This window comes from Crocodylus siamensis, chromosome 1, assembly GCF_052110815.1.
Source record: "Crocodylus siamensis isolate JL-2025a chromosome 1, ASM5211081v1, whole genome shotgun sequence".
Classification (NCBI taxonomy): Eukaryota; Metazoa; Chordata; order Crocodylia; family Crocodylidae; genus Crocodylus; species Crocodylus siamensis.
In genome coordinates, this window is record NC_143395.1 from 339,143,178 (window position 1) to 339,170,395 (window position 27,218).

Below are 27,218 nucleotides of genomic sequence, written 5' to 3' on the forward strand. Positions count from 1 at the left end.
TCACTGTGCAGCGTTCACTGGCTCCTTAGACTTGTTCGAGAGCTAGAGGGCACATGCTTTGCTCGGTGTTCCCCTTCGGTGCACTCTATTTGAACCTCTGACCCTCTGCTCCCATCCCTGTTTTGTCTTTTTGTTGTCCCAAGTGATCAGTGATATGCCCTTAGTGGCTCCCCTCATGAAGGGGAGCTTATAGCCCTACTTGCTGGGTTTTTGCTCACGTTCCGGAACAGCACATCAAAAGGCCTGTGTCACACAGGGGCAGAGAGTGGATGCTGAAAGGGAAAGCGAACTGGGTATGACCAGGGGGGTTTTTTCCATTGTTCCTCTCCCACTTCCAGCCTCCAGCATTTAAGGTCTAGGATGTTCTGATTCAGAGGCTCGCCCCTAACTCCCAAGGGTGATGCCTTCCTTCCTGCAAATTCTGCCCTCAAGTGGATTAAAAAGTAAAAAAAATGGCCTGAAGGAGGCTTCCCCTCATTTAAACGATCCAACAGAGGTCAGGTTTCACCCCAGGACAAAGCCTTTTATTCTGGGACCCTCAGGGCTAAAACAAGACCAGTTGGATTCAGATCTTAGTGTTTTTGTCTCACAGCAAACCCCAGCTCTTACAGACCCACATTAAGGGCCCATGAAGTATCTGGATTAACACTTCCCCTGGGAACAATCTCAACTAACTTGAATTACTTGGCATGTAAAATGACAGTCCTCCCCGGCTGTTGGGATGAGAGTAAAATCTCAGACTAATCAACCTCATATTAAAGCAGTCCTCTGTTTTTGAGTCACAGAGTACAAGCCCACTGTCCCTTAGTACCTGATCTCACTTTTCTCCTGGGGACAGTCAGAACTAATTCAAATTAATTGCTCTTTAAGCTGCTTGTGTAAATCACTATCCCCCTTTTGATGCCAATCAAATCCTGGGACTGTCAGATCCAGGGTAAACCCACTGCCTGTTTTTAGCCCCAAATAAATAAAAGAGCCTTGGGTCTGTTCAGCCTTGGGTTGCTAAAAGAGTAACACATTGGCTGTGCTGCTCCTATGCTTGAGGGCAGGGTTGGAATTACAGGGGAGCTAAGCCCCCCTGTAAGAAACAAGAGGCCCCCTGTAAGAAAGAAGAGCCCCCTGTAAGATTTGAAAATCCTAACCTGGGGAGGGGTGTCTCTGATTTTGTTAGGGTATCATGATGGGCAGCCCAATCTTTTTTGCAGGCTGCTACCAAGAGTCACAGTGTAATTCAAACCCTGCTTAAGTGTGGGTTCCAGCCCGAGCCAAGGAGGGTACAAGGGAAGGGGATGGAAGGAGAGCTTCCATCAGGTTCCTGAAGCAAAGAAGCTGGGTGAGCTGATGGTCAGTCTGACCTTGAGCAGAGGGGCAAGACCCTCTAGCCAGGATCCTCCAGGTCCCAGCAGGAGCATTGGCACAGCCCAGTCTGGGCTGCAGCCAGCACATAGTCCCTCTGTGGGAGGCTTAAAATCCCTGCAGAGGGGCAGGTAGCAGAAAGTGGGGTGCTGAAGCCTGGATGGGAGCAGTCTCTGGATCATGTTCTTCAGCTCCCTGCACCCATGCTGATAACAGGGCAAGGCCTGATGATCAGCTGGCCTGTTCAGGTGGGTACCTTAAGGGAAGTTATAAATCAGTACATGCACTAACAATATGTGCACATCTCAGGAGGGATGGAGCAAAGCTTTTCTTTGTGGTAAGGGTTGCCTTCTTTATGGTAAAGGTTGCCAGAATCTGGAATGAGCTTCCAAGGGAAGTGGTGCTCTCTTCTACCTTAGGGGTCTTTAAGAGGAGGCTAGACATGCACCTGGCTGGGATTGTCCGACCCCAACACTCTTTCCTGCCCAGGGCAGGGGACTGGACTCGATGATATGCTAAGGTTTCTTCTGACCCAAACATCTGTGAATCTCATCTATGACAGCTGGGGTGAGGGGGAATCCTTGTACCAGAGAGATAAAGCTCCCCCACACTCACTGTGATTTCCCAGTGACTGGGCTATGATGCCCCCTTGAGTGTTCAGTCTGTCTGCCGCAGCAGCAGTGGGAAGGCCTGTTGCCCCTAGGGATAGGCCATACCTGCCACACTGAGGGCTTATGTGTTTGATGGTCTTTGAGGGGTTCAGATCTATTCCACCATCTGTCCTTTTGTGGTATATTAAGCATGAATTCATATTCCAGTGAAAAACAGAATTTCCAGGCAGAAGGCAGCTAACAAAAGGGAGCCCCAAAGGGCTTACACTGTCTGAGCACTCTGCCAAGATCAGACCAAGTGGTTGAGCAAGCAGGTCATTCCTAACAAGGGGCAGGGGAGGGAGGTAAAGGGAGTGGAAGGCATTTGGAAGCTCCGGTTTTAACTTAGGAATGTTTTACACTGAAAATGTAGATGTCAGATTTAGTCCTGTGTGTATATTTTTGTCAACTCCCAGGGTCTGTTAAAGGAAGCATACGCCCTTTGCCCATCTGAACACACTGGAGAAATGGCTCACAAGTGGCTAAACTCTTGAAGCAAATTTATTTGAATCACATTTAGGACTTGTTTGACTGATAGTGATTTAAATCATCCCTACCCCTAAAACTTAGTAGGTTTTCTATACAGGCAGATTATGGGAGGGGGAGGGGGAGTTCCACTGCAAATAGTACCACAATTTCTGAAAAATAAGCTTTTTTGAAGAGTGAAAGCTAAGAACTGACAAGATAGAATTATTTCCTGTAGTTCTGAAAAAGGCTGCTGATAACACTGTTTTCTTGATACAAGATTTTGATGTTCTAGTGACCCTGCTTTTTATAAATCAAATGCATCAAGAATAAAAGGCATTATCATTCATGTCTGGATTAAATCTCACCAAATAGATTATCAGGTGTGGGATGAGATGGAGGGGAGGATCATGCAAAATAAATTTTACCAAGTGTACACTTGTGACTCCCATTTGACTTCTGGTATTATTAGAAACTGAGCATTCCCTGAATGATTCCAAATACCTACAGCGCCACACATCATAACCAAAAGCTAGAATTAAAACGGATACTATCTTTTTAAAATCCTCTATTATAAACACAAATATTTATGTTATTAGTAATATGTTAGAGTGCAAAGCTCCACTGGATTTTAAAATCCCATCCATCCATGCTTTAAGCTGCATGAATGCTTTTTTTACAATCCTTTCCTCTTGGACACTGCAGTGAATTTTGTTTTTGTCTATAGCTGGGTTTACTTAAAAAAAATATTGCCCACAGTATTTGGATTGCAAACTTTTCAGTGGAATATTTATTTAAAAACGATTGGTTTCAATGGAATTTTAAAATAAATATTCATGGAAGAATTTTATTAGGTTTTACACAAGCTTAGTTTACAAAACAACTAAATTATGAACCAAATTGGAGTCAAAGGTATCCCCTTATTAACCTCACAATCCAGCCAATTCATTTGCAAAGATGAGCCAGAAGAAATCTAAAACATTTAAAGCACACTATAATGAAATGTCCTATGGCCAACATCTGTTATTAACTAGTAAAAAGTTTATCTTTGTAAATAAGACAAAATCTTCACTTGAAATGTATAATACCTTAAACAGTGGCATTGCTAGGCCTTTAGCATTAAGATCTTTACCATTTCTAGGCATTCAGACAGAATAGTGGCTACTTTGAAAGGAATGTGAAGAAATTTGTTGTGTCCAACATTCTAGCACTGTCAGTAGTTTTCTTAACCAACCTTGCAGCATACATTGTGAAAGACTGAAGAAAGTAACTAGCAGAACCAGAGAGATCTACAACAGATATTTCAGAGTTTGCACTAAGCATTGGCTGTTATTGTGGATAGTGCAAGAGATGTTTGTGGTTGAGAGAGTTTCTAAGAACCTTAAAACATAAAACCAGCCTATTACTGAAATTTCAAATCCATGTTTTGATATTTTAAGAAGACAAAATGTTGTCTCATGTATGAGAGACAGTGATGTTTAATAGGTAAAGTGCTAGTTATAACATTATGTTTGATAATGGAAACTTGTAAGATCGATCCATTTGGAAGACTGAGAAATTGAAAGATTGACCCATTGTAAAAAAAATTAAAAATTAGATCAAGCAAATGGGCCCAAAAATTGGCAGATGTAGTTCTATCCCAGTTTACAGGACCTGAAGTAAATTCAGGCTGTGGCTATGAGCACGCAGTTGTAGGGCATGGGTGGAGCAAAAGATGAGACTGTGCTCTGCCCTCTGCAGTTTTATGGCTTTGTAGATACAGATTATTTTACATGCCCAACATCTTCATTTGCTAAAGTACCATTTCGAGGCATCTGTTTTCCAAGATATCAGGCATCATGTAAGCACAGATGCTAAGATAAAAGTAAACTTGCAGAATGAAAAAGGTATTATACATTTATGCAGCCTGGGAGCACCAGACTCGAGTCAGGAAATACCAAAATTTCTGTTGGTTGCAAATCTTAAGTCTTGCCTCCTTTGCAAATGCACTGCAATACAGTTTATACTCACAATTCTCAAAGGCAATACCATACTACTACTGCTACTATGTTCAATACGTATCTGTAGTAGTTTATAATATTTTTCTCTTTATACTCAATCCATATTGCTAGTAGACACCAGTAGATCATTAAAGACTCATGCATTTCAGAGTCATAGCCTAGTCTTACAGTCCCACATGGGTGCAAGGGGAAGTAACATGCCCCTTGTAGTCTGTTTTGCAGCTGGACCTTGGCTCTTTAGGGTTCTTACTTCCTTACGGCACAAGAGAGTGGGGAGTAGTCTACATCTGGCCACAGGCTGTCTCATCTTATTTTCCTCAGAGCAATGGCTAAGAATAATGAAACCAGTAGAAAAGTAACAGTGACTAATCTATCTTGATGCCCCTCCTGGGCAGCAGAGCTAAGAGGCTACTCAAAACAAACTGGTGAACAGAGATTCGGTCTTGCCTTTTACATGTAGTGTATTTTAACACTAGCATAGAAAAATGTGTGTTAAAAGAGCCTTATTTTGTTGAATAATCAAGCACTTCTAAGTTAAAACATATCAGTTGATTGTCTGCCCATTTTTAATACATATTTTGGCTTGAGAGCAAAATACATGCATGGACCTGTCACTGCTCAGCATGTAGGATTCCTTAAGAGGCTACTGAGATTTTTCTCGGTGCCCTTTTCTACACTGGGAAGGTGATCTGAATGGCTTTTGTGAAACAAGCTTTCCAGGATAGAACCCAGTGTGGATACTCTTTTCTGCTGTAAATAGATGTCTCATTTGATGCTGGCCTGATTGTCCCAGGGTTTGACCCAGATCAAAATAGGCACAGCACAGTCATTTACCCACATCCCTTTTCCGAGCTGCAACACTGCTCCTCTGCCAAAGGCGTACATAGTCCATACATTTTACCTGAGAAAAAGTGTGATAACCTGACAGACACACAGCTCTGTCTCAGGAAAAAACATTGGCACATTTCAGTAGTTCTCAACCTTTTCTGCACAAGACCCATTTGTAAACACTGAGGGCCAGTCCTGACCCAGTAAATAGTTTAAGTAGAAAACAGCCCCCACACCCCACTAGAGTCCCTCATTCCCAACCCAACACCCTACACCCTCCTAGCTCTGCTGGTATCATTCACTCCCGACCTGCTGCCTCCAGGCCCCAGCCCCCCAGTGTGTGGGGCAGGGAGTGGGTGTGTGGGAAATGGAGAGGGGGTATTTGGGACATGGGGGGGCACATGCCAACCCATATCTGTGGGCTCACCACAGGCATGGTGCTGCAGCCTGGCTGGACTGGCACCGCCAGCCACTCAAGTGCCAGGCCATAGCTCTACTGCAGCTCTTTAAGGAGAAAATCCATGTTTTACCATACAAAATGGAAAACCTGGATCCCTGTTTATTAGGAGGCACAGTGTTAACATGGTGAAGCACAAGAAGTATCTATTTTTTCAAAAATGTATGCAAAATATGCATTTTTTAAATTTGTTCGTGACCCTTTCATATATTCTTGCAACCCACTTTTGGTTGTGAAATGCTGGCCCATTTTACCCCATGTACTTCAGAAGGACTTGAAGTGGGACAGTGAATGTGTATAGAAGTGGATTTTTACATCTATAGCACTGATTCTCAACCAAGGTGCCAGGGCATACCACCAGATCCTTTTAAGGATGCCATGGTATAAGGAGATAAGTAAACTGTGAGGAGATAAGCAGATGAGCTAGGCTCAGGCGTGTCCCTGCCTGGACAGTCCCCCACCCCTACTGGCCAACCTTTGTGTAAGGAGATAAGCACTGTAACATATAAATTAGTTCTTGAAACTGTTTGTGCAGATATTATACTTTGATTGACCTAAGTAGGATTAGGTTGATCAAAGTACCAAACTGTACAAACATTCAGGAAGTCTAGATCAGGCATAAAATGACCAGCCCGTTCTAACTTAGTTCACCTGAGGAGCACTAAGTAGATTAGGCTAACATGCCTGATATAACTGAATATGTGTACACATTTGGAGAGCAGCCCTGGGACTGGGAAAGCCCAGCTGTTCACCCCAGCCCCAGGGCTCACGTTTCCTACTCCCCTGCCCTGAGCTGGCTATTTTTAGCCCTCTGATCCCACCACTCCCAGGCAGACAACTCTGCTGCCCATAGATCCACCAGATTCCTGCTCACACATCCCACCAAAACTCCCCTACACCTGCCAACCCCTTCCCATCCCCATTCCCCTGGTCCTGGGAATGTCTACACTTGCCTATTGGCTATTTTTTTCCCAGCACTTGGGGTGCACAGAGCAAGAATGAATGGGTAGGACATGTTTTCAAAGTCATGCCCCCTAGCACTGTTGGATGTGGTATGCACAGGCCCTATTTTCCAGCATACTGGAATGTGCAATTTTCACCATGAACCTCTAAACCTGGTTCAGTTACTTGTGCAAATGATTAAATATTGTGACTTCAGGAAAAAAAATTGTGAGCTTGTTTGTAGATCTATCATAAATACTACTGCTAATTCCCATCACCTTGATCTTCTGTTTTTTTACCTCTTGTGATTTTCCCATTGTAAACTAATGACAATACAGCTTCTAAGAGAGGACAGCTTCTGTCAGCTCCTTGAGAAAGATTGAAGAGTCTAGATTTACTTTACCATACTTCCTGTTAGATGTTATGGGCTGCTTTTCTGTTTGGGGATCTTTGTGTGAAGTTATCCATGTAATAGTAATCTTAACATAAACAGAAGTTATGAAACATGGACAGATGCTGAAATTAGAACAAAAGGGTTAGTTTGCTCAACAAATCTAGTTTTACACTGTTATCAATCATATCAGATATTTTCAGCTTAGCTACAGGAAAAGAAAGCTAAAGCATGAAACTGTTCCAACATTTTAATAAATAAAGTAATTCAGATAGGAACAAAAGCTTAATTTGAACTTTGTCTAATTTATCACTGTCAGTAAGTTTAATTTGCTGGCCAAATCTAAAATTTTGAAACACTTTTTCGTATAAAGAGTGAAAACTGTTCTACCTGCACCGCCTGTCAGTCTTTTCCAATGTATATAAGTGCATGGATTTTGAGGGAGAATTTTGCTCATGAATGAAGTTAGTTATATGAACATTTTTGCTCATGGAATCAGAACTCATGGTAGAGGTGATATCTTTTATTAGACCAATTAGCTTTTTGCAAAAAAAGTCTTTAATTGTAAACTTTCGGGCACAAGCAGCCTTCTTCAGGCATAGGAGAAAAAAGTAACTTTTGGCTTCTGAAAGTTTTGAAAACCAGTTAGTAAATTAGTAAAAGAGATTAGTAACCAAAGTTATGTAATCTTGGGCTATGTGGGTATGGGCCTAGGTACACAGAAGTATGCCAATAAGGTTACCATACATCTGGGATTTCCCGGACATGTCCTCTTTTTGAGTCTTCCAAACTCCATCCTGGCAGTTTTTTTGAAATCTGAACCAACATTCGGGATTTTACTGTGCTCCACTGGTGGGAGCAGGATGAGGGCAATTGGAGGCAGGGGGCACCATGTGCGAGTGCATATGTACACGCACGTGGATGACATACAGCCAGACAAGGTGGTGGGAACAGCAGCTGCATGCAGGTCAGTCTATGCGTAGCAGGGATTGGAGGGCCAGGGCTTGGGGACTGTCTGGGGTATGAGTGTGGCAGGAGTGTGTGGAGGGGATGACTGTGTGAAGTGAGCCAGGTGCCTGCTAGTGCTGGGGTAAGATGTCCAGGCACTGGGGCTACAGCAGGGAAGGGTGGGTGGGAGGAAGGTGCTTGCCCCTCCAATGGGGAAAGGGGGCAGGGGGCCCTTTGGGGGCAGCAGGGAGCTCCATGACCAGGCCAGTGGCACTGGGGCAGTGCCTGTATTTGCAGGGGCCAGGATGCCCCAGGAGACACTGTGGGAAGGGGCAGGGGCATGGGCAGGCTCACAGCACTGGAGCCCCAGCCCAGGGTGGGGGTTGCCACAGGTATTCCCTCCTCCTCTGTCCCACCCACACCAGGACCAGACTTGCCCCACTGCCACCCACGCAAATCGGAGTCACTGCACTCCAACCTGGTCAGGATGGGAGCAGCTGGGGGTGTTCTCTGGCAAGGCTGGGGGGAGCATGGGGGTGCAGTTTGGAAGTGAGGGGCACCAGCAGGGCTGGAGGGGCAGGTGCTGTGGTTCAGGAGTGTGGGACACTGGCAGTGCCAGGGGGCTGTGCGTCGGGATTGAGGGGCACCAACAGGACCTGGGGGGAGGGGGAGCGCAAGGGACTGTGAGTTTGGAGTGAGGGGTACTGACAGGGCCAAGGGTCTGTGGGTTGGGAGTGAGGGGCAGCAGCGGGGATGAGGGGGGGGGCACTGGAAGAGCCAGGGGGCTGTGGGTTGGGAGTGAGGTATTCCCCCGACAGGTGTCCTCTTTTTTGGAACTGGAAATATGGTAACCCCAGTAGAGATCCTGACACTGCCACTGAGAAAGTAGTCCCACCCACTTAGTCTCACTCCACACAGCAACGCTTGCTGAAAAATGTCATTACTTTTGACATGTGCCCAGGGACATTTCAGAATCTGCTTGTCTGGCAGGCATGATACTGAGAATGGCATTGCATATGCATGGCGCTGCTCTAAAAGCAACCACACATTTTTCAGCGTGCAGATCAGAGTCACCTCATCAGTAGTATAGGCTTACCTTATATTTGCTGAATACCAGAGACAATGGATAGGACTGGGTGGGATCTTGGCACCAATCTCTATTTTCTGGCCAGCGGCCACCACAGATGAGCCATCAAGGGGAGGGCGGTTGAAGGACTATTGTAGTTTGTTAATGATCTATTCCAGCAGCAAATTACTAACATCCTCCTGGGCTTCACACCACAAAAAGGAAGCAGGGGAGAGACAAACTCACAGGTGTGCCTCTGAGTCACAAGATCTCTTGGCTGCAGCTGCAGTTGGGAAGGTTTTGCACCACTGTTTCCTCAGCTCTGGGTTTAAATTTATAATCCATCACATCAGAATAACTGTGTGTAGTTAATCAATTAGACATAAATATGGCATGTTTAATAGAACTAGGTTTCTTAGGTTTGATATTTGTCATTCTGCAATATCTCCTCTTTTGTTTGTTATATCTAAATTAATCTTTACAAACTGCACAGTTAAGCAGGCCAAAATGCATGGCTAAGCATTGCCCATATAAAATGTGTAAATACAGAGTACCTGCAAAAGCCACTTGGCACAGAGGAGGTTATAGGAAATTTTCTTTGCATTTTAATTTGGCTGAAGAAAACATTACACTATTTTCTTTCTTTTTCCATCCTCAACATGGCTGCCTAATCTCAGCTGTATGTTAAAGAAAATCTTCCTTTCAAGAAAAACATTTTCTCTGTCATAAATATCCCATTTTGAAGATTATTAATATTTTGTAATTATCATAAAAATCTTGTATTGGAGTAAACACAGCTAGGACTTAATTTCTAGAAATAAATACTTTTTCTAAGTACTAATGTGATTTTCCTGACTAATATTTATATGGGATTTGAGTTATACATTAGGTACTTGATTCTCAAAATAATGTATTACGTGCAGCATTAGGGTTATCATAGTTCCAGTTTAAAAAAAGAGGACACTGTTGGGGGAGCGGGAAAATATGATTGTGGGGGCACAGTGATGCTCATGTCCTGCCCCTGCCTCTCACTCCCAAGTCACAGCTGCTGCCCCCATTCCTGACTCATAACCCCCGGCACTGCCTGTGCCCATGACTCACAGTCCCCCCACCCCCTCCGCCCCTCACTCCTGGTCCCCAGCCCCCTGCACTGCCTACCCTGCAGCATCTCCTGGCTGCCCTGCCCTTGCAAGTAAGGGCACAGACCCCAGTGCCACCAGCCTGGCCTTGCAGCAATCTGCCTCCTCCACTGGAGGGGTAGGCTCCTCCCTTGCTCTGCTATAGCCCCAGCATCCAAACAGCTTCCCCCAGCGCCACCAGGCACCACCCCCTGCCCTCACATGCCCATCCCTTCCACACTCTGCCACACATACCCCCACACAAACATCCCCCCAGATGCTCCCCTAGCTCTGGTCATCCAACCCCCATCCCCCATAGATTTACCTGCATGCAGCTGCCAAGGCTGCTCCCACCACCCTGCCTGGCTGCATCCTGGCCACATGTGTGTATGTGCGCAGATGCATGTGATACCCCCTGCCTCCAATTGCTTCTCCCCACTCTCCCCAGCACCAAGCAGCTCCTTGCTAGGACAGGCCGGGAAAACTTGGAAGCTGAGCAGAGCAAAATCTCGGACATTGTTGAAGTTTAAGAAAACAACCTAAATGGTGATGGGAGGACCCAAAAAGAGGAAATGTCTGGAAAAACCCAGATGTATGGTACCCCTATGCACCATAGATATGAAGTAGGTTTGGAAGAAAGCTGAAGAAACATGCAACAAATAAAATAAACTTAAAAGAACTACTCAACATTTTTAATATTTTGACAGATTATTGTCTGCAGTATTTATCTATTTAATTGGTACAGATTTATAATAGACCCTTGGCCCCCTAGGATTTTAAACTTTTCATTACAGTTTGTATCATTGCCTGCCACTGGACACCATAAATGTAGTTTGTCACATTTTAAAAGCACTGGTCCCTTACCACAGGAGTTTTAGTAGGAGAAGGTGTTAGATTAGATGGACAAACATTTGTAATTCTAGCTAGTAAATGGAAGTGGTACATAGATATATACCATATTCCAAATTAAGGTCTTTCAATAAAAAACTTTGCTTAGTGTTTTGAAATTGATTTGGGGAAGGGGAAAGGGGAAAATAATAAAATGGGAATGATTTTTCCCATTTTTTCACTTATTACAAACAGTCTTTTGGACTTTGCAGCAATTGTGTATCCTTGCAAGGTCCCTAGATTCTGTGGCACTTCGGTGCAGTAGACCAGAAATTCAGTAGATGCTTAATTTAAACAAATCCCTTATCCATTTATTTATTCATGATACCTTTTCAGTATATCTGTAACTGTCTGCAGGAATGCATTGTCATTTTCTAGTAGCTTGTTGGCATCATTCATTAGAACATCCCCTAAAAGAAGTCTCATGGTAGAGGCCACTATTGTAAATCCTGAAATCAATCTGCACAAGAAACATGCTCAAATACTGTAATTGCTAAGGTTGAGTCATATCCCCACATTGTGTGAAAAGATATACATGTGTATTTACCATGAGCTGTTAAATATTCATCCTTTCCACTCATTCTTTAACTCGGGGGTGGGCAAATATGGCCTGCAGGCTGGATCTGACCCACCAATTGACTGTATCTGGCTCACAGCTGCCCCCCGTGGCACTCCACATGGAGCCAAGCCCTGCCCACTCTCATCTGGGGCAGCCCATGCCCTGTCACACTACCACCTGCACCCACCCAATGCCTGCATTGGCAACACTCTGGCCCTGACCCTGGTCCCAGCCCCAGCCAGTGCACACAGAACCTCCTGCCTCCAGTAGCTCCTCTTCCTCCTTCCCCTGCTGTGCTACTCCAGGCAGTAGGTAGCACAAGTAAGCGGTGGCGGCTGTGGGGAGTGTGCCAGGCACCACATGCCCAGCCAGGTAGAGGGAAAGCTGCAGTTGGGCAGCCCTTGCCCCAGTGCACAGGGCTCCAGCTCCTGGCTGCCTTCCACCCACTCAGCCACACAGTGTGATGAGCAGCTGGGTGAGTGGAAGGCAGCCTTGCTGGAAAGCTATATGTGTTGGCCAGGGCCAGGGCTGGGGTCGGAACCAAGGCCAAGGCCAAGGCATGACATCAGCAGGCAGGGGGCAGGTGCGGGGCAGGAGCAGGTGGGGCTCGACCCTATGTGAAGCGCCATGGGGACAGCTGTGGGCTGGCTGTGGTGGGGACAGACTGCACCTGCACTTGTACCACACCACCCAGGCAAGCTCTGCTGCACACGCCCCCTACTGCCCCCTCCATTCCTTCCCCTCCCAGCCCCAGCTGGCTTCCAAGACCTAGCACCCCGCACACATGCACACCTACCCTCCCTGCCCCACACACACACCCACACTGCTACCCCATGCCGCCTCTCACACCCAACCGCTACCCACACCCACTCACATACCTCCCCACCCACGCATACATCCACCAACCCCTCTACACACACAGTATACAAAAGTAAGATTTTATGTTAAGCTATTATGCATTCACCTGTATATGCATTACTCAAAAAAACATAAATCATGACACAAATTATTTTTTGCAATGAAATTAAAATATAATAGATGTTTGAATTTAGTACATGTTTTGGGGTTTTTTTCCTATAATTTGTTAAAATGATATCTTCTGAAAGATTTTATGTATGTGACCCTCAAAAGCTGACCACAAATTGTTGAGTGGCCTGACAGCCAAAATAATTGCCCACCCCTGCTTTAACCCCTTTTATACAATACTCAAGAACATAAAATCACCAGATTAAGAGGTATTTTTCCATTTTATTACTGTACAAGTATTACAGAGTTGGTAACCAAGGAAATGAGCAGCATGATGTTAGGCTTCTTTGCTGTTTCTCCTATTATACACTGTATGGCTCCAATTCAGCAAAACACTAGTCATCAGTTTCAATAGTGATGCAAATGTAGCTGAACCCATGAGCTATTTATCCAATGGGCCAGTTCTTCGTTGAGCAGAAATGCTCCATAATTTATTATGAACAGTCTGCTTAAATAATTCTCCCACTAATTGAAAGATACTTTCCCTAAAGTGTGAGACCCAGAGGAGCTACTGAAACAAAATCAGAACAACAATGCATTATTATTTTATTCCACATGTAATCTTGGAAGTGGTGCATATGAGATCTTTCTGGTATTGTTATATATGGAGTCACTGTGAAACGGTACCACAAAAAAACACTAATACCTGGTAGCAAAACTGTATCCATTTTGATTCATCTCAGGATAACTTCCTATGTTTCTAGTAAATTGTGAGTTGCTTGGAACATTTAAAAGAGGAAAAGCAATAAGCTCTCAAGCCAGAAAAAGCAACACCAAGACAAATAGTTCAGATTTCCTTCACCCTAAAGATAGCTGTCATCAAGAATTAGGGCGGAAATGTTAAAAGTAGAGGGAAAATGGATGGGTCCTCAGGGCTCCATTCAATCGCACCGAGTCCATAATGAACATTGCGGTTCTTCAATGCTGGCTTATGCCAGTTCCACTACTGGAAGGATTCAGGAGAGGCCATCTAAACACAGCTCATACCAACCCTTCCAATGGGAGGAAGCCTTTGAGTTGCCTGGCAGAAATTCTGCATGGGGTTTACCTGTCTGATGTTTCCTAAACATATGGATGCCAGCACTGGAAATAATACCCAAAACTCCTCAAGGCTTGATTCATAAAAAGAACTTAAGCCTCTGATTCTTCCTTTCAGGATCTTTTAGGTGCCAAAGTTTCTGTTGATAAAATCCTATAAGTACCTATGTTTTTTCTACTGCACATTCCTATAAGTTTGGACAGCACTGACTGCTGAGCTCATGTCTACTCCCCATCTGAATTCACAAAATAGGCCAATGGCCAATGCCTGTCTCATTTGCAGAGCCACATGTAGTAGATATGCCCTGACCATCAGTAGGCATCTGTTATTGTTCTAACTCAGAGCACTGCCATGGAGGTGAAACACTGGTTTAAATCCATCTCCTCTGTCAGGAGTTGAAAAATCATATGCTTGAAGAGTTTCCTAACCATGACACTATAGGCTGTTCTGGGTTGTTCCATAGCAGTAGTCTAATGATGGGTGGGCAACGGCAAGAGAAGCATGAACCCCTAGGCGCTTCCTAATGGTGGTGCACCAAGATGGAGCTAGGTGGGGTGCCTCAACTTCCTATCCTCTCCCTCTGTCTTGCACCCTACACATTCCCTGAAGCTGCTTTGGTTCTGGCAGTGGGGAGGGCAGAGAAAGAATGGCAGCTCATAGTCAAGGAGGAGGAGCCAGAGGTTCACTGCTACAGAGGGGATGTATTTGTCCTCTCAACATGCGTGCCAGCAAAAAAGGAAGCAGCAAACCTCCAGCTGCTCCTCCTGCACTGCCCACTGCTGGAGCCAGAGCTGAAAGAGGAAAGCTGTAGGGTGGTGGTGCAGAGCAGGGGTGAGAAGAGAGTTGGCAGAGTGCAGCTGAGGACACCATAATGGTCAGTTAAGCCTCTGTTCTATAGGCCATACTACACTAGTCTCTTATTCCATTATGTTGAAGCTTTGTCACTTTGTGTGGAATACTTAAAATACATTTTTGAACCAGAGAGAGAGTCATGCTGTAGTCTAGTGATTATGGCACAGACCTGGGAGAGGGAGACCTTGTTTATGGCCCCTGCTTCAATGACTTTTTAATCTTAAATGCTGAAATATTCATGCCACTGCTACCTTCTTCTCCAGTTGTGGAGAAAAAGACTGATCTCTCCTTGTTTTTTTTTTTTTAAAAAGGGGTACAGGTGCCTAACTCTATAAGAGAATTCAGAATTATTAATCCAAGTCAGAGATAGACATCTCTTGCATTGGAGTTGGCATTTCCCACCAGCATTTTCTATGGGCTTTTTTAAACAGCTCCGTGCTCAGTATGCTGGTTGTTGTGGATCCCTTTGTCATGTACACAGCTCTCCCATGTGTTGGCTATGGAACTGAGATGCAGCACTGTGTCTGTCTGCCTTGTAAATCTAGTCTACAGTGGGCATGTCTACACATTCCTTTACTGAGCAGTAACTTACTGCACAGTAAGTGGCTTTTAGACCAGCATCTACATGTGCAGGCATTACAGTTCAGTAACGTTGTGTGTAGACTGACATGGGAGTAAAGTTAGTCTCAATTCAGCCCACCCACATAGTATTACTGTGCAGAAATGCATCTATACGTCCATTTTTGTGCAGTAACTACTTGGGCGTAAATTCCAGGTAGCAAATTTACACCCAAGTTGGCATCACCATAGTTACTGCACAGTACAGGCGCGCACATGTAGACGCATGCCTGTAATGCACAGTAATTTTTGGTTGCTGTTCAGTAACCTAAATTACTGCACAGTAAGTGTGCATGTGTAAATGTACCCAGTGTGTATTTCTGCTTTCTGATGGGGCAGACTGGGCCTTAAATACCATAAGAGAAAATTATCTAAGATAAATGTTTATATTACATAAATGCCATTATTAAAAGAAAATAATTTTCTCTTTTCAGCTCCTTGCGGAGGACTGGCCTTTTGGAGTTGAAATGTGTAAACTGGTTCCTTTCATTCAAAAGGCATCAGTGGGTATCACAGTGTTAAGTTTGTGTGCCCTCAGTATTGATAGGTAAGAGCCATTCTGTTTTCCCACCCTCTGTATTGTATTTTAATAATCTTTTGAAACACAAAATACAGATGTGAAGTCAATTTTTCCATTTGATTCAGCTGCTCTCAATTGAGCTCACACCAGTTTAACACAAAATATAATTTATCCTTCTAATCTAATACACATCTATTGTGGATATTTAGGTATCGTGCAGTCGCTTCTTGGAGTCGCATCAAGGGAATTGGAGTGCCAAAGTGGACTGCTGTTGAAATTGTATTGATCTGGGTTGTCTCAGTGGTATTAGCTGTTCCAGAAGCTATAGGCTTTGATATGATTTCCATGGACTATAAAGGAAAGCATTTTAGAGTCTGTCTGCTTCACCCCATACAAAAAACATCTTTTATGCAGGTAAGACATTCTTCCTTTAAACCAATTTTTCCTAAAAACTTAATGTAGTTTTCTCAAAAGTCTAAAGAGTTCAGTGTAAGATTTTTTGTCATTACTTACTATACTATAAAATGCAATGGTGAATAGAAAGTTATAAAAAACCTGTTGCAGTCTTGTTGTTTGGCTTTATGAAAGATACTTAACTTCTCTGTTTCCTATTGTAAAATGGGTAATAAATAATGCTTTTATAACTCAGAGATGTTATGTGGATTGATTGATTACTTAAATAAGGCATGCTAAATGCTGCACATTGATAGAACGTAAATGTTGTCTGTATTACTCACAAAACTGAACTCTTAACTATCTTTTTCTTCCAGTTTTACAAGATAGCTAAAGATTGGTGGCTGTTCAGCTTTTATTTTTGTTTGCCATTGGCCATCACAGCATTTTTCTACACCCTGATGACCTGTGAGATGCTTAAAAAGAAAAGTGGAATGCAAATTGCATTAAATGACCACTTAAAACAGGTAATGATGTGTACATACAAGTAGTGCTGAATAACTGATGAAATAGTAAGATCTTTACTAACCCATTTACTACACCATTCATGTTCACTAAAATAGCTGTCTAGTGTGCTACTTAGTAGTTCATTAGCAGTAGCAATGCCAAGTATTCACAAATCATAAACTAGCACCTCCAAAATTGTGAGATTGGCTCGAAAATCATAAGACTTTTACAATAAGGCTGCTTGCAGACATGGAAAGAAAAAATATGGCATTTTAAACTGGGCACACTCCCTCGCCGAGCCCAGTACATGTCCAGAAGAGCCATTGTGTTAGTTGGACCCGGCTTTCCCAATATCTGTACAGGCTGGGTGCTTTAGCGAAGCTTTTTGGCATGTTTATCTGATTGAATCAGCTTTTGATAAAACACCAAAAAGCCTAACTGAAGTGCCCAATATATACAGATTCTGCAGAGCCAGTTTGAAGTAATGCATTTCTGCTCCCAATAAAGCACTGGGGGGGTTTTCCCCACGTCTACCAGCGCCCTAGGTTTTGAGTTCTTTTTATTTGTCTCATAGACTTTTAGACTTTAGATTGACATTTCTAAGTTATCCTCTGCAGCTCTGAGGTTTAGAAACATTTTAAAAAAATGAATGCTGAGATTGCAGTGTAATTTATATAAATACAGAAGCCAATACTTTAAGAAAAACACTGAATTGCCCAAGGTTTGTGATAAAACTGTGAGACCTAGTAAAATGCGGTGTTTTAATGAGGTCTTATTATTAACAAAATGTATTTAATGAATTTACTCATGTGCCATGACAGATTATCATAAGTATTAATATTAAACTATATTTGTAAAGTCTAGCTTTGCTCTCTTGTTTGTTAGCTTGCTCACTAATATGAAGTGTCATTACAATAAATTAGCAAAAATCTTCTATATTAATGTATGTAATTTATGTCTTTTGAGATATTTAAAACTAAACCTTAGGTCAAAGCAAAAAGAAATATGCATTTGGAAACAAGCTGTGGACTACCTCCTAAAGCAGAAGCAATACAGCCACCTCCAAAATAGTTAATTTACCTGGCACAGTGCCAAATGAAGACAGCTTGTACAAATTAGCTCTTCTGCTAATTTTGTGAATACTTAAGTGCAACATTGTTAGCAGAGCTAATTACCTCTTAATTAGTCATTAAAGTGACTAACTAGAACCAGAAGTGATGGAGACCACTTCTAATTCAGGAAGTATCTGGGACTGTATCTTAGATTTTGCTCCCCAAAAGTTATTCATTTTTATGAAGAATTTGTTCAGAACATCTAAAATAGAAACATCTGAAAATGAATCACATTTTAAAAAAATTTACTGAACATCACCAAACTGTGTTATTGGTACTCGTTGTATAGTCTTGAATATTTTGACTTAAAAAGGGAACAAGATCAATACTAAGAATTCTTTTAATCTGGTTCCTTCTGATTTTATTTTCAGAGGCGTGAAGTGGCTAAAACTGTGTTCTGTCTAGTGGTGGTCTTTGGCCTGTGTTGGCTCCCTCTTCACTTAAGTAGGATTCTGAAGCTCACTATTTATGATCAAAGAGACCCGAATAGATGTGAACTTTTAAGGTAAGAGGGTTTGGGCTAAATACGATAGCAGGCTTGCAATGAAAATTCTCAAGCAGTGTTCACTTTTTTCCCAAGCATATTTTTATGCTTGGTTTTCTTGTAGCTGAAAATACTGTTGATTTACATCTTGCTTTTCACTTTGAATAGGGCCCTACTTGTGCCACTTTTTTCCCTCTCATTTCAGGAAGACTTGGATAGAGCTCCAGTATTTCTAATCCTCTGCTTCTATATATTATTAATCAGAATCAGAACCCCCAGAATCAAGAGACTGGCCTAGACATAATGAGATTGTCTGAAAACAGTTCTTTAGCTCTGTTTTCTGCATTTGGGTTTAACTCTTTGGAATGCACAAGTGTTATGATTTTGAGCTTTTCTACATAATCATGAGGCCTAAAAAGCATATTCATTTGTGAATATGGTATTAAGAAAATACCCATATATTGTGAGAGTTGTTATAGAAATATGAATTGTAAATAGTGACCTTCTCACATTTGGGAAAGGTAGGAAATCACATTTGAGGAACATGAAACACAATTTTCTCTCAGGACAACTAAAAACTAGGAGCCAGGTTTGAACCTCAGTCTTTCCTAGACTGTACTTCACCATCAACTACTATTTGGGATTGATGAACTCTGAAAGAGGAGGAAATTGGAATGCTCCTGTGATCTAATGATAAATACAATCCTTTACTTAATTCACAGTTAGATACTTAGTCTACCTCAAAGGTAGTGTTTCCGTCCAACTCCAGACCTTCCTCCAGGAACCAGCAGATATTTTACCAGCTCATGGATCCATGCTGAGAAGTAGAGGGGGCTAGGGCAGGGTTCAGGAAGGTACACATTACCCTCTATCTGTCTTCAGGTAATTCAGAGCACAAAGACAGTGCAAACCAAGGTAGTACTGTATTTCTTCAGTGAGAATCCTGTTTGCAGCAGTCCTCATAGGACAGTTTCATGGCAGTTGTGGTATCAAGAGGTGATACGCTGTGCTAGGGGTATAGAGCCTCTACTCAAATGGTCCAAATCCCCTTGATCCTTCTGAGAACCATCCTGTAGTTCACACGTATGAGTAGTCTCAATGCCATAGGCACCATTTTTCCTATTATATGGTAGCAGGCCTTGGCAAACTGAGCAAAGCCAACACTTGCCACCATGGCTGTCAATCTTATTTATTTTAATTTTCCACACAGCTTTTTTCTCATAATGGACTACATTGGTATTAATATGGCTACGCTGAATTCCTGCATTAATCCGATAGCTCTGTATTTGGTGAGCAAAAGATTCAAAAACTGCTTTAAGGTAAGAAACTACATGGCTAATTTTCTCTGAGTCAAAAACCATATGTTCTGTGGGTGAAATTTTCCCCACATAGTGGGCCTGCCCAAGGCACATGTACCAGTTAATTAATACTATGAAAGGATTTATCCCTTCAGATTTAATTGGGATTTAAGTAAAACATGGGTCTTGTATGGGGCTTCTGTACATGGATACAGAAGTCCAAAACTGTAGTCCTAACCTCGTCTCCCCCGACTCACCCCCTGAACTGCTGCCTAACACTGGAGATGCCTAAATTGATTAGGCATCTTCTTGTGTAGCCTGAAAGTTCCCTGGGCACCTATGGTTCTCCCTGTACTCGTTCCCAAAACTGACCCTGGCTAAATAGCTATGTGCTTTTCTCTTACTTAACTCCCCTTAGAGGGCCAATCTGATCTGCAGCCCCAGAACACACTTAAACACTGGCAGGATTAGCCTTGCAGTTGTGGCTGCTTTCTGTAAAAACATGGACAGAGGAGCCAGGTGATGGGGCTGCTCTGCCCACCTTAGATAAAGCTAAAGACTAAAAGAAGTGGGATTCTTGGAATTTAGGCTTTCCTCAGCCTGAGGAGGTTCAAACCTGTATCTTGCAACCCAAGAAGAATGCCCAAATAACAAGGCTATGAGGTGAGGGGCAGTCTGCATCGCTGCTGTTGAAGCAGAGATACTGTGCAGAAAGGTATTCAAAATTCAAGGGGCAGGAATAGTGAGCAAAAGAGAACAAACACCCTTCTGCAGGCAGAGAGTCTGCTGATTCAATTGTGTGCTCTTATGGGTAGAATAGAAGCCAAAATGCAAAATGCAGGTCTGTAAAAATGCAAGTGGATGACAGTGAGGATTAGAGGGATGGGAGACAATAGGTGTGAGACAGGTGAGGTATAGGGGGAATGTTGAACTGGTGATAGACTGTAGCTGGTAAAATGCAAACAAGTTACCTGGGGTTATCAGATGGCAGGCAGGTTATAATGTGCCATAAATCCAATGTCTATATTTAGTCCATGAATTTTTGTATCCAGTAGATTTATGAAGTTTGTAGTCTTATCTACGAAAGCTGGTTTGTAAATTCAGGATTTACAAAACATCTTTCGTAGATGAGTGTGAATTGGGCAGAACTTCTTTCAAGTTGTCCCCAGTGCCCACAGACCAGTTCTGTTTTGGCAGAGGGAATGGACTAGATGCAGTAATTTCTCTGTTCTAGCTTTACTTTAGATAATTCTCCCTGGTTTTTTGTTTTGTTTTCTTACTAATGAAAGCTACTTTCATCAAAGAATATTAGAAGAATGATGACAGAGAACCTTTCAGTCTGTCTTCATATACATAAAAGTTGTAGACTATACTCAGGCTTGGCAGAATTCGATTTTTATTTTTTTAATAAAGTTGACGGATAATATAGGTGTTTATTTTTAAGCATTTATTAAATTTTTTATCAATTAAAAATTTCAGGATGGTGCAAAATTAGGGGCGTAGGGGGCAGATAATTTATTAATGACAGTATACTATTATTATAAAGCCGTTTAACCACATCCCATGATAAATGTAACTACTGTAGGACTGCCGTCAGCTGAGCAGCCGAGATGTCATCAGTCCTGGCTCAACTCACCCATAGCTCCCTTGTCCTCTTTGTCACTTCTTCTTCCTTTGTTCCTAATCCCTTGGGATTTTGGGTGGTTCCCGTCCAAACTACACTCAGCATGGTTCTGTAGGACTGCTCCACCTGTTGTCAAAAACTCCATCAGTCACCATTTTTCTTATGTCTCCTTTCTATAAATTTCAATTATTAATGATGGAAATATTTTTTCGTTAGTCTGCAAGCGTGAGGTGAAATCAATGTTTATCAATGTTTACCAGTAAAAAATTGAATCCTGCCAAGCCTAACTATATTCAACCAATATTTATGTAGGTGTAAGTGAGGACAGAATATTGTTCCTCCTCTTGTACAGAAGAGTTTAAAGGACACCCAAACTCTCAGGCATGAATGAGTTATAGCAATATTGCAATGTATTGTGAAAGCATTCGTATAATGGAAAGACATAAAATGTTTCTTCATTTTATTTAAACAGTCCTGTTTGTGTTGCTGGTGCCAATCCAAAGATCTACTGTCCCTCGAAGAAAAACAGTCCTGCTTGAAGTTCAAAGCTAATGATCACGGATATGATAATTTCCGCTCCAGTAACAAATACAGCTCATCATAAAAAGTGTCAAAGATATAGCCTCTGACATTAAGTCTAGTGCCTTTATTTGAATGACAGTTGCTGTTTTTAAGATGCTGAAGCATTTGAAAAACCTAGTTCTGTATTTGCACAAGAAGCAAATCATACAAAAATGATTGTCTCAAACTCTTCATAACATTCATAATTATGCATGGTATCATTAGCCATTTGCAAACGTGATGAATAGCAGCAGAATAACAAGTCATTTTTAAAGCACTTAAACTTTTTGGAGTCAGAACTTCCAAGCCATTCTTACCTCCTGTATATCAAACAGTCGTTTGTATCCCCCCCAAGAATCTTAGGAACCGAAGTCAAAATTCTATGAAATAGCAAACTATGACTTGCTTTAGATCAAAGCCAAAATTGTGTTATTAATATTATTGTATTATCTTTAGCTGGTTTAAGCAGTATCTAAATTATTAAAAAATCCAAAGCATTTTGTAGTACAGGGTTAAAGGAAAACATAAGTATTTTTTTATCAGAAATGCTACTCTACTAGCTAGGAACAATATCAGAGGTATTGAGTCAAGTTAAAAATCGTATGTATAGCTGATTTTTTTAAAACTGCTAGTGTTAAAATACTGTTATTTAAAGTCACTATATTATCAGTTTCTTTATTTTGCAGCACTATGCATATATTCCATTTCACTGTTTCCTCTGTTATTTACATGAGAGTCTTATATACAAAAACAGGTGTGGGGGAAAAGATTTTTAAAAACAGGAAAAATATGATTGTAGATCTGCAAAATAAGGCACAGTAGGTGAAACTATTTTTAATTGATTTTTTTTTTTAAAATGATAATGTCTGTTTTAAATAATGGCCTTTCTGGTAGCTGACAGTAGTACAGCCAAGTTCCTTTTACTAGAGAGTACAAGTGAAATTGATTCCTCAAGTGAGAGAAATCAATTTACTTCAAATTGCTGTTTTTCAGATGAAAAGCTATTAAATATAGAGCATATAAAATAAAATGTAGCAGTAAGAAACAGACAATATTCAGTAATATTGGGATTTAGTTCTATTAAGTCTTTAAAGAAAATATTCACACACTGTACTTAAAGAGGACAGTATTGTTAGTGCATAATTCTAAACACTTTTAAAATATGTGCTTCATTACAAGTCTTTTTTTATTGCTTAGGAACATGTGTGATTAGCAGGGATCCTGGTTTTCTGTGATTTATAAAAATGCCCAATTTTTGGACAAAAAAGTAACACAAAATCCACATTTTTTCATGATTAAAATGAAACACCACTAATATATATAGAAAGAGCTATAGTGGTGTTTAGAAAAATGTGGGTTTTGGGCTCCTTTTTTTAATCCAAAAATTGGGCATTTTTTAATCAGAGAAAACCAGGATCCCTGGTGATTAGTTTTGGCTTCTGTAAATATTTTGGTGGGGCATAATTCATTGTAGAATATTAAAACATGGGCAGGACCCTGTAAAAATACTGATAGATAATGATGCCTGTAGTAAACAGGATGAGTATTGCCAGGAGCAATTCACATTTTGTATATACGTGGCTGGTGGTTTTTTGGCTTTGTTTCTTCAGTTTATGTTCCCAAAGATTTATTAACACTTTTCATGAAGCAAATTATGAAATTTTCATAGAAATAGAGTTAGAAAACATGTTTTGCTTTTAAGGATATGTGTTTTCAATAGACACAATACTTTACTATAATAGAATATTTCATAACTCAGGAAACTGCTGAACTTCCAAGTTTCATACGTACAAAATCCTCAGTTATTTTTCTTAACATTTGTACCTTGTCCACAAAGTGCCTTTGTCTCAAGATAAAATAAGTTTGGGCCAGAACTTCAGCTTCTATAAATTGATGTTACCCCCATTAAAATTAATGGAAATGAGCCTATTTATACAGGGAGGATCTGGTCTCAGTATATATGTGTGTGTGTATTTGTGCACACTTCCTATCTTTAGGTTACTGTTATCATCTTCCTATACACACAAATCTAGCTGATATAATGTTATGTACAGCAGCTTGGTGTCAGGGATTCAAATTGTTTTCTGACAATGCCTAAATTGTTAAGTAGAAAAGGCTTTCTTTAATTAAAAATAATTCCTTGTCTTTTGCCCAGGAAATGAATAATTTGACTAGTATACCATGAAGATATTATGAATGTTTCAACATACCATTTATTTGATCAATTTTCATGCTAAGCTGTGAATTAATGCAAATAAAAACCCACTACTATTTCTATGAAATGCCTCTCAAATATTAAAAAAGAACAAGTAATGGAATCCTATGTTTGATGCTGGTCAGTGTTATTTTCATATAGTTGTATCATTACACTTTTGTACATGTATATTATTTTTATTTCTATTTAAAATGTAATTGTTTATATTCTCCGATTGTGTACTGGGGGGGTGTTCCTGGACTAGATTCTTGCTAAGATCAGGCCTCTAGGGCTAAGCATTTAGAAGGGTGATTAAAGAGAAGATAGAGATGGGCTTTTCTCTGTGGTTGTAGGGGACAGGACTAGACGCAATGGCCTCAAGCTTAAGCAGGGAAAATTTAGATTGGAGATTAGGAAGAACACTATGAGGGTGGTCAGGCATTGGAACAGGCTACCTAGAGAAGCTGTGGAATCTCCATACTTGGAAGTGTTCAAGAGCAGTTTAGACAGACACTTGGCTGAGATGGTTTAGTGAGGGATGATCCTGCTTTGAGCAAGGAGTTGGACTACATGACCTTGTGAGGTCCCTCCAAGCCTTATTTTCCTATGATCCTATATTGCAGATTACAACAAGAGTGTGTGTAACTCCCTAATTTTTGAAAAGCAATATAAACTTCTTGAGGGGTTTTTTGGTTTGTTTTCATGTTTTCTGAAAACAGTGGGAGATTTTCCAGTACTAATATTTTTTTCCTAGAAGCAAAACAAAGCGAGAGATCCTGCTGCTGATGTGATTTTAAAAAATAAAGTGGAAAGCACAGGAGATACTGTGTTCTACCAAGAACTGAATCTGAAACACAACGGGTAAGATTTTCTAAAGTGTTCAATCAGTGTAGGCCTGTTTCTGCTTCCATTAAGGTCAATGAAAATTTAATTTTTGACTCCAGGAATAACAGATTTGGGCCACACTGGGTATGCCTACATGTTCATTAATGCACCTTAGTTACGGCACATTTAATTTAGTACCTCTAGTAAGAAGTACTGACTAAATGCATAGTAACTGAAGTAACTTCACAGTAGCACCACTGCACAGTTTTTAGTGATGCTTTACTACTGATTAGCATAATAACACTGCGCAGTAGGCTATTAGCACGGTTAATATCTGCTACGCTACCGCTCCCACTTAGAGGTTTTTACTCGGCCCCACTATGCCCACTGAGAGGTTTTTAATACTTCAACATGAAATGTGTTATTTATACAAGTATTATAGGACAGGTAGCAAACAAGTAAATTGTATTCAAGAATGAACATTTGTCTAGTCATGTGATGAGATGAAAAGGGATAAAAGTAGCTCCTGATGTGGAGAACTGCACTGCTTAAGCCTCAACAGGAGATATAGAGATGTCAGCTAGGAAAATAAATAGCAGAACTGTCTTATGTATCTGAGAAAGGGTCAGTGAACAAGACCTGGATATTCTGAGGCTGAAGACCAACATGAGGGTGGTCTGAATGTGCGTGAGCCAGACATATCAGCCCTGGTATCCTGCACAGATAGATTTCAGTTCTGATTGGATTGCACTGATACACTGTACAAGTCAGAGAAATCAAACATAAAACCATGTTAACACATAATATCTGTTATGTGCTATAGGTTTTTCACTAGCCCTCCAGATTTGAAATCATGTACTGCTCATACCAGATACAGATGGCTTAGCAAAGAAACGTTGTATGTACCTAGATGAAAGTGTAAACATTTTTCTTTGTTGTTGTGCATAACTACGTGTTATATATTTTATTTTCTGTGGTCACTTACATTAGCAACTTCTGTGGTTGACACAGTGTAAACACACTGAATTACCAATAAAAATGTTTTATTTGCTTCATTTCAGAAAAGGTATTCTCTGATCAATCTTCTTCCAAAGACATTCATTTATCAGACTGTTTTTTTACTACAGTCAGTGTCAAAAAGATTTAAGTATATCAGCATTAAAAAACAGAGATTTAATAAGGTGGGATAGGTTTGTTCCTCTAGATGAAAGCTGACAGTGGTTCAGGCTTGCATATATATTGCAAAGATTTCTAAGGTTTGTTTGAAAAAAATCAATCATGTCTGCCTTTGCATTCCTTGTTTTCCTTTTAAAAAGTCAGTATCAGTCTCTACACACCCATAATGGGTAGCATGCTCCTGTGTTGCAAGCATAAAAGTTAAAAATGAGAGGAGGAAAGTTTTAATTAGTTATTCTTCATGAGACTACGCCATCTACAGCACCACTTCCTTTCATATCATGGTAGTGATACTTTCCGTATTTTTCCCTGTATATAAAGAGCCTAAAATAATGACAGATTGATGAACAACAGGTGTCTTCAAAAATGATAATTTCATAGATTTCATAGACATTAGGGCTGGAAGGGACCTCGGGAGATCATCGAGTCCAGCCCCCTGCCCAAAGGGCAGGAAGTCAGCTGGGGTCATAAGATCCCAGCAAGATAAGCATCCAATTTACATCTTGAAGGTATTCAATGTAGGTGCTTGAACCACCTCCAATGGCAGGTTGTTCCAGACCTTGGGGGGCTCGGACAGTAAAGAATTTCTTCCTTATGTCCAGCCTGAATAGGTCTTGCAGGAGTTTGTGACTGTTCGACCTAGTCATCCTTTGGGGCGCTCTGGTGAACAAACGTTCCCCCAGATCCTGGTGGTCACCCCTGATAAATTTATAGGTGGCCATCAGATCACCCCTGAGCCTACGCTTTTCCAGGCTAAAGAGTCCCATGGCTCTCAGCCTGTCATCGTAAGATCTGTTTTCCTGACCTCTGATCATGCGCGTGGCTCTCCTCTGGACTCTCTCAAGCTTCTCCACATCCTTTTTGAATTGTGGAGCCCAAAACTGGACGCAGTAATCCAGCTGCGGCCTCACCAAGGCCGAGTACAAGGGGAGAATGACATCCTGGGATTTGCTCGAGAAGCATCTATGGATGCAAGCCAGCATTTTGGTCGCTTTACTAGCCACAGCATCGCATTGCAGGCTCATGTTCATCTTGTGGTCAATGATGACCCCCAAGTCTCTTTCTTCTGTAGTGCTATCCAATGTAGCACTGCCGAGCCTATAAGGAAGAAGCAGGTTTTTCCTCCCAAGGTGGAGAACCTTGCATTTTTCAGTGTTAAATACTATCAGGTTCTCGTCTGCCCATTTGCTGAGCTTGTCCAGGTCAGCCTGGATCACCCGCCTGTCCTCTGGCGTGGATGCTTTGCCCCAAAGTTTGGTGTCATCGGCGAACTTGGCCAGTCCACTCCTGACTCCAATGTCCACATCATTAATGAAGATGT

General features: G+C 41.5%; 1 protein-coding gene and 1 long non-coding RNA gene across 2 annotated transcripts in view; one reads left to right on the plus strand and one right to left on the minus strand.

Annotated features, from left to right (window-relative positions):
- Positions 1-25,776, plus strand: part of EDNRB (endothelin receptor type B) — a 28,233-nt gene extending 2,457 nt beyond the window's left edge. The window contains exons 2-7 of the mRNA XM_090023822.1: positions 15,638-15,750; positions 15,933-16,137; positions 16,494-16,643; positions 18,107-18,240; positions 19,430-19,538; positions 21,614-25,776. Of these exons, the coding sequence (XP_089879948.1) occupies positions 15,638-15,750; positions 15,933-16,137; positions 16,494-16,643; positions 18,107-18,240; positions 19,430-19,538; positions 21,614-21,745 (843 nt within the window). The 3' untranslated portion in view covers positions 21,746-25,776. The remainder of the gene's footprint in view (positions 1-15,637; positions 15,751-15,932; positions 16,138-16,493; positions 16,644-18,106; positions 18,241-19,429; positions 19,539-21,613) is intronic.
- The window catches only part of LOC149874884 (uncharacterized), a 119,563-nt gene that overhangs the window by 68,922 nt on the left and 23,423 nt on the right, over positions 1-27,218 (minus strand). The gene's annotated exons all lie outside the window — the stretch shown is intronic.